The following is an 8,734-nucleotide window of genomic DNA, read 5'->3' on the forward strand; positions in this document are numbered from 1 at the left end:
TAAGCATAGTATCTCTTGGCTGAAACTTAATTGATCGGTTTTGGCTAGATTTCTCCGTCCATTTCTGCAAGTATGAGTGCTCCTCCTGTTAGTACTCTGTGAACCATGTATGGACCTTGCCAGTTAGGAGAGAATTTCTCTTTGGCCTCATCTTGATGTGGGAAGATCTTCTTCAGCACCAGCTGCCCTGGTGCGAACTGTCTTGGTTTGACCCTTTTGTTGAAAGCTCTAGACATTTTGTTCTGATAAAGTTGGTCGTGACATAATGCGTTCATCCTCTTTTCATCGATAAGGGCCAATTGCTCATAGCGGCCCCTTATCCACTCTGCATCGCTGAGTTCAGCTTCCTGTATGATTTTTAAAGAGGGAACTTCCATTTCGGCTGGGATGACAGCCTCGGTACCATAAGCCAACATGTAGGGAGTTGCCCCGGTTGATGTGCGAACTGTAGTGCGGTATCCTAACAGAACAAAGGGTAACTTCTCATGCCATTTCTTGTGGTTCTCTACCATTTTCCTTAGTATCTTCTTAATGTTTTTGTTGACGGCTTCTACGGTGCCATTCATCTGAGGTTTGTAGGCTGTGGGATTCTTGTGCTTGATTTTGAAAGCTTCACATATAGCTTTCATTAGATCATTGTTGAGATTGGCGGCGTTGTCAGTAATAATGGACTCGGGAAATCCGAATTTGCAGACAATACGATCCTTGACAAAATCTGCGACGACTTTCTTAGTTATAGCTTTGTAGAATGCGGCTTCTACCTATTTTGTGAAGTAATCAATGGCTACCAGAATAAAATTGTGTCCGTTTGAAGAAGTGGGCTCAATCGGACCAATAACATCCATTCCCCAGGCGGCGAATGGCTAAGGTGAGCTTGTTGCATTGAGCTCATTTGGCGGCACTTTTATCATATCTGCGTGCACTTGACATTGAAAGCATTTGTGGACATACTGAATGCAATCCGTTTCCATGGTCATCCAGAAATAACCGGCTCTGAGTATCTTTTTAGCCAAGATGAAACCATTCATATATGGACCACAGGTCCCAGCATGCATATCCTTAAGTAGCTTAGAAGCTTCCTTTACGTCAACATATCTTAGTAGACCCAGATCAGGAGTTCTTCTATACAAGTTTCCTCCGCTGTGGAAGAAGTGGTTTGACAATCTCCGGAGTGTGTGTTTCTGGATGTGATTTGCATGCTCTAGGTATTCTTCTTTTGATAAGTACCTTTTGATGTCATGGAACTAAGGCTTTCCATCTGCTTCTTCCTCGACATGAGCACAATATGTCGACTGATTGTGGATCCTCACCGGAATGGGATCAATGTAGTTCTTATCTGGATGTTGTATCATGGATGACAGAGTGGCCAATGCATCAGCAAACTTATTCTGAATTCTGGGAACACGTCGGAATTCTACCTTTGTAAACCTCTTTCTCAATTCCTGCACGTGGTGCAGATATGGCAATATCTTGAAATTCTTGGTAGCCCACTCTCCTTGCACCTGGTGCACAAGGAAATCTGAATCACCAATTACCAGCAACTTCTGAATGTTCATGTCGATTGCCATGTTGAGCCCTAATATGCAGGCTTCATGTTCTGCCATATTGTTAGTGCAAGGAAATCTGAGTTAGCAGATACCGGATAATGCTGACCCATTTTTGATACCAGAACTGTTCCAATGCCTACTCCTTTGAAATTTGTGGCTCCGTCAAAGAACATCCTCCAACCATCATATGCTTCAGTAATATCTTCTCCTACAAATGATACTTCTTCGTCAGGAAAATACGTTTTCAAGGTTCGTATTCTCCTCCCACTGGATTTTCAGCAAGGTAATCTACTAATGCTTGTCCCTTGACCGCCTTTTGAGTTACATAGACGATATCAAACTCACTTAGTAGTATCTTCCATTTAGCCAACTTCCCAGTAGGCATAGGTTTCTGAAATATGTACTTTAGAGGATCCATCCTGGATATGAGGTAGGTAGTGTAGGCACAGAAGTAATGCCTCAATTTCTGGGCTGTCCAGGTCAGAGCACAGTAAATGCGTTCAAGCAGAGAATACCGTGCTTTATAAGGTGTGAACTTCTTACTCAAGTAATATATGACTTGCTCCTTTTTTCCTGTTTCATCATGTTGTCCTAAAACACATCCGAAGGCTCCATCCAATACAGATAGATAAAGTAGCAAAGGTTGTCCTGGTTCTGGCGGGACCAGAACTGGTGGTGTGGACAAGTACTCCTTGATCTTGTCAAAAGATTTCTGGCAATCCTCGGTCTAGCTTGTTTCGGCATCCTTTCTTAGCATCTTGAAGATGGGTTTACATATGACTGTGGACTATGCTATGAAGTGACTGATGTAGTTGAGACATCCTAGGAAGCTCATCACGTCCTTTTTGCTCTTAGGTGGTAGTAACTCATGAATAGCTTTGACTTTGGACGGATCTAGTTCGATCCCTCGACGACTGACGATGAACTCCGGTAATTTTCCTGCGGGAACCCCGAATGCACACTTTGCGGGATTCAATTTCAAATTGTACCTCCTGAGCCTGTCAAAGAACTTTCTCAAGTCTGCTATGTAATTTTCGGCCCTCTTGGATTTGATAATGACGTCGTCTACATACACCTCTATTTCTTTGTGTATAATATCATGGAAGATGGTTGCCATGTCTCTCATGTGAGTGGCCCCAGGGTTCCTCAAACTGAATGGCATCATTTTGTAACAATATACACCCCATGGTGTAATAAAAGTTGTCTTCTCTGCATATTCTTCATCCATCCAAATTTGGTGATAACCCGCGAAGCAATCTACAAAGGATTGGAGCTCATGCTTGGCGCAGTTATCGATTAGGATATGTATGTTCGGCAGTGGGAAGTTGTCTTAGGGACTTGCTCTGTTTAAATCCCAATAGTCAACACATACTCTAACCTTCCCGTCTTTCTTCGGAACTGGCACAATGTTAGCTAACCGGGTTGGATATTCAACCACCCTAAGAACCTTGGCTTTTATCTGCTTGGTAACTTCCTCTTTGATTTTAAGACTCATGTATGGTTTGTATTTTTTGAGTTTCTGCTTGACTGGCAGACACATGGGATTATTAGGCAACTTGTAAGCCACTATGAAAGTGCTCAAACCGGTCATGTCATCATATGACCATGCGAAGATGTCCTCATATTCCTTTAGGAAACGAATGTACTCTTCCTTCTCCGTTGGTGACAAGTGAATGCTGATGCGGGTCTCTTTGACGGTCTCGGCGTCTCCCAAATTTACTACTTTGGTCTCGTCCAGATTGGACTTAGGCTTATTTTCAAGATTTTTAACCTTCCTGACGATTTCCTCGGGTAACTCATCTTCTTTCTCTGAGTCACTATTCTCATGTTGCGTTGCCTCATTACATGTCACAGTCACTGGTTCATCAGGAAAAGTAATAATAGCATTGTGGAAAGAAAAGAAAAAGTGTAAAGATAGTAGTGAATAATAAAGAGCAAATGCATCTAATTAAAACTTGAGAAATTGTTCAGACAAAGCACGGCTCGATGAATCGAGCATTTATTTTGAAATAGGTAAAGATTAAAATGAAACTACAGGAAATTTTAAATGCCTAAAACGACTATAGAAGTAAATCCTGCCAAGCTACCCAAGGACTCGGCGGGCTCGGGATGGTGTGGCGGTCCAGTTTCTGAGAACAGCTCCCTTCACCACGGTCTGAATGGTGAGGCCTTCTTCCTCCTCCTCCTGAATTATGGCACCTCAATCCATGTCCTCATCCTCCAATAACAAATTTTTCAACCCAGCTAGTGCTTCTTCTTCCGCAGTCCCCTCCCCCCCCATATTGTGTCGGCCTAGTGGAAAGCTTATTCCAAAGGTGGAACTAGTTGCTCAAGAGAGTAATATGGTCCACGCCATGGAGTCAACCAATCCCTATACTCTTTCCATGTGTACTGGTATCCAAGCCCAAAAGTGGTACCATGATTTTTTAGTTGTATTGGCTTAGTGATACCTTGGAGGTTCTTTCCTAACTCTTTGCCTGGTTCATATCTATACCATGCTAGTATACTTTCTATCTTGTTACTCCACTACTTATCCTTCTCGATGGCATTGATCTGTTCGATATGATGATAGGTTTCCCCTCCTAGTCTTCTTCTATGTCCAATGGCCGGGATGGTTTGACTAGTGTAGATGGGGTTACTTCCATCTTCGTGAATGATTACCTCCTGGCAGTTCCATTCAAACTTCACGGCTTGATGTAGTGTGGAAGGCATGGCTCCAGTAGCATGGATCCATGGCCGACCCAACAGAAGATTATATGAGGCTGATATGTCAAGCACTTGGAATTCAACGTCGAACCAAGTTGGCCCCATCTACAGGTAAAGGTTGATTTCTCCTATCATGGCCCTCTAGGACCTATCAAAAGCCTTCACATTCATGTTTCCGGCCCGTATTTCATGGAAACCTTTGTCTAACCTTTTCGGGGTGTCCAATGGACAAATATTTAGGCTCGAACCTCCATCAACCAAGAATCTGACAATGAACTTGTCTTCAAATTACACTGTGATATGCAATGCCCGATTGTGATTCAAACCTTCGGGCGGTAGCTCATCTTCATGGAAGATAATCTTATGGCTCTCCAACACTTAACCAACCATGTTGGCCATTTCTCCACCAGTGATGTTATTGGGTACATAATCCTTGCTTAGTACTTTCATTAAGGTGTTCTTGTGTGCCTCTGAGTTCTGCAATAGTGACAGGATAGATATTTGAGTAAGGACTTTGTTCAAGTGATCAATAACGGAGTACTCCTTTGCCTGTACTTTCCTCCGCAAGTCATCTGGCCCATCTCAATAATAGGCTGTCTAGTAGTGGCCTTCTTGCTTGATCCTCCCAAATGTTTCGGTGTATAGACTCTTCTAGTCCTAGTCATTCCTTGTGCTACGTCAGATTCCTCTACCTTGGCTTTCCCTTTCCGCCGAGCTTCAGCAACATAATCACAGGGTATTTTTTTGAGTTGAATGGTGGTATGGTTGATACTGTCACAGTGAAAGGTGTGACCACTTCTACTTCAAATGGAGCAGGGGTGGCCGCGGGCGGAGCCACCTCTACCTCGAATGGAGCTGATGTAGTTACCTCAACCTCGATTGGTGCCTGAGTCTAAACCACAGTAGGAGTAAGTGTAACTGCAACATTAAAGTCATCGCCTTCTCGAATAATCCTGATCGACCCCTCAGGGTCCCATTCTTCATTTGTCTCTATTACATGTACACCATCACCTTTGTCATCAGGGAGGGGATTGTTGCGGACATTAGGTATGGGTTCCTTTGCTTGTATGACCTTGTTGTCAATTAGCGTATGGATCTTATCCTTCAATGTTTGGCACTCAGCAGTGGTGTGCCCTTTCATACCTGAATGGTATGCACAGGATTTGTTTGGATTGACCGATTGGGATGGATTTTCTAATGCCACAGCGGGAATAGGAGTGATGTAACCTGTGATTTTAACCTTTCATACAGTTGGTCGATGGGCTCAACAATGGCGGTGTACTATCTGGGTGGCTTGCGGTCGAACTTGGGTCTTGGTCTTGGATAATTTTGGCGAGCTAGTGGTGATTGGAAGTAGGATGGCTGGGAGTTATAGGTATGATGGATAGTGGCTGGTTGGGAATATCTGGGAGATGAAGGTTGATATGTAGGCGGTGATGCTTGGTATGTGGGTGGAGGTGTTTGATATAGAGGTGGAGGTGTTTTATTGGTAAGTGGAGATTTTAGGCCCTGGGCCACCATTACTGCCCTAACATCTCTCTTATTCGATATGCCACCTGATTGTAGTGCCTTATTCGTGGCTTGCAATGCCTCGAAGTTCGTTACCATCTCGCTCTTGATTCCTTCTTCGATTCTTTCTCCGGGTTTGATGATGTCAGAGATCTTGTGATTTTCGATAACCATCAACCTCTCATAATATTGTGGATCCTGTGCCCTGAAGAAGAATTTATTTATTTGTTCTTCATCCAAAGAGGGCCTGACTTTGGCCGCTTCTGACCTCCATTGAGTAGCGTATTCGCAAAAAGTCTTAGTATATTTCTTCTTAAGATTCTGAATGTATAAGACATCCGATGCATTCTCTATGTTGAACCTGAACCGGTCCATGAAATTCGACACCATGCTTACCCAATAGGACCATTTCTTGGGATTTTGGCTGATATACCAAGACAAAGCGTCCCCAGTAAGGCTCCTCATAAAGAGCTTCATTCGGATCTTTTCATCTTTCCTGACCCCGACAAGCTTGTCACAATAGGTCCTTAGATGAACCCTGGGATCACTTGTACCATCAAACATTTCGAACTTGGGAGGTTTGTACCCCTCTGACAGTTCGACATCCGGCTGTATGCACAGATCTTCATAGTTCAAACCTTATATCCCTCTATCGCCTTCAACACCTTGAACTCAGCTTGTTAACTTCTTGAGTTCCTTATCCATGTTCTTAATGATCAGGTCCTTCTCGGAGGATTCCGGTGTATGGGTAGAATGAGGTATAGTTTCCACATATATGAGGTTGCTTTGATGGGTACCAGGAACTTGGGTGTGGTGATGGTCATTGGTGGATTTTTGGGGATCAGGAATGGGTTGTGGTGTGTTTTGGGAAGTGTGGTAAGTGGTGGTTAGTGGGTACTGAATTGGTTGATAATGATGTTGCGGTGGAGTTGGTATCGGCAGTGGATTGATATTTTGGGGTGGAGTTGTGTATTGATTTCGTGCGGTAGGATTTTGTGGCTATTGGCTTTGTGTGTTCTGGGGAGGTATTGGGTTCTTTGTGTTCTATTGGTTGATATCGGGGACATTCAGGGTGAGTGATAGGTTTTCCAGGTTGCGGACCTACTCAAGTTCTCTTTGCAGTTCTAGTATCTTTTGTTCCAGTCTTAAAACCAGGTCATTCGGGGCCGGAGTACTACGACCATCTGAAGTCTCTACGTTCTCAATATTTTCCTTTCGGATTCCACTTAAGTCGTCCATCTTTGTCTTTCCTTTGCCCTTTGTGTTGCTTGGAGAAGGAGGAGGAGGTGGAGGGCCTCCGGATCTGGTATGATATACTGATGAGGCCAGTATGAGTGAACCAACCTAAGGGGATGAGAATAATCAAAAGTAAAGAAAAACAAAAGGTAACAAGTCACCGAGGATTCTGAAACATTTGTAGTAGTTAAACATATATTGCAAAATTTAAACTCGTGTCCTATTTGGGGAACCTCGTTGTGCCCAAGGTAGGCCTAGTGAAAAATAAACTTGGAGAACTTTTAATGCCAATAAATGCTTCATTTCATCATATAAAAATAGACGAATCCCAAAATGACACTAAGATAATAATAAACTAAATCACTATTGGCACTCGGCCTTATTAAATTTTAGGAAAAGCAAGTAAATCTAGCCTATTTGGTCCCAGAAGGACCTTCCCTAGATTCAATCTTCCGGACTCCATCATATAGATCCCCCAGCTCGCACAGTCCCAGCAGTAAGTAGGCTTTTGCCAGATGTCCTCCTTCAGCTCCTTCAACGTTTTAGCAATTTTCAATCCTCTTTATGACTTTGCCTTCTAGCTCTACTATTCCTCACTCCAGGTATTCCAGCTTTCTGTTGGAAGTGACTGCCATTTATCTCCACTCCTCGATCAACCTCACTTTCCTCTCATGTATTTCCCGGTGCTCATTCTCAGAGTCATGGACCCTCTTGCGCAGCCTGTTGTATTTGACTTGAGCTTCAGCTTCCTCGTCTATGATTCTGTTCCCTCGACCGGTACCTGGTGTCACCATTCCTTTCAGATTGTCCTCCAACCATGCCAGGTAGAGAGGCTCATACCCTGCATGATACTTGTCAGGTTCAACGGTACTTTTCTCTACAATGATTTTGCAGTGCCACATGTGCTGAGCTTGACACTTGTAAGGGACGTCGTCATCTTAGAAGTCTGCCCTGAAATGACTCATTTTGACAACTCTTGGTACAACTTGTTTTCTGCCTGCTTGCCTCATAACTTGCATAGGGACATATGGGTATATCCCTCTCAACCCGATCAGCACCAAGTGCGGAGCATCCCTGGACCTGATAATAAACTTGTCTGTTGGGAATCATTCAAACATCCACTACACCTGTTCCTCGGTCAGATTGTCGAAGAACTCTACCCATTCTTTGGCACTTTCTGGCTGAGCAAATCTGTCTGGAATGTAAGTCATCTGCTTAGGGTGATAGAAGGCAATGTGGCCGTTCCAAGCAATTCGCAGAAATTCTTGACGATAGCGACCCTTTTGGAAATGCTCCAGCAACCATAACTGCAGCAACAAATTAAAACCCTCAAAATGCTTAACCCCTCTTTGACAGCGCTCCAGAGCCCTGTAGATGTCAGCTATGATCATGGGGACTATGGTATATGTTTGTCCATTGATCCCTTCCATTAGACTTGGTGACCATGGCCAACCTAGTATGGATTCTTCCCTTTTTCATTGGGAACACTATCAGGCCTAGAAAGTACACAATGAATACAAACACTCTATGGTGAATGTGACCCAGAGAAGTGAGATGGATCTTATCATGGTAAGTGCGGAAAGACTTGCTATGGCCATATCTCTCGTACAGGTATTCGAAAGGTATGTAGGAATCCGTCAACCACACTAGGTCTACATTCTTCTTCAGCCCCATCATCTTCAAAAATCCCCTGCCCGTACAGTTTTCTGGTACCAATACCCCGGGACTGTCCTAAG

The 8,734-nt window shown here is 43.6% G+C and overlaps 1 protein-coding gene across 1 annotated transcript; it reads right to left on the minus strand.

The window, feature by feature from the left end:
• Window positions 1-1,244: 1,244 nt before the first annotated feature.
• On the minus strand, window positions 1,245-1,604 carry LOC138877734 (uncharacterized). The gene has a single exon (XM_070157365.1). It carries the CDS (start codon window positions 1,602-1,604, stop codon window positions 1,245-1,247), a length of 360 nt encoding a protein of 119 aa, XP_070013466.1.
• Between the last annotated feature and the right edge of the window lie 7,130 nt (window positions 1,605-8,734).

This window comes from Nicotiana sylvestris, chromosome 9, assembly GCF_000393655.2.
Source record: "Nicotiana sylvestris chromosome 9, ASM39365v2, whole genome shotgun sequence".
Classification (NCBI taxonomy): domain Eukaryota; kingdom Viridiplantae; phylum Streptophyta; class Magnoliopsida; order Solanales; family Solanaceae; genus Nicotiana; species Nicotiana sylvestris.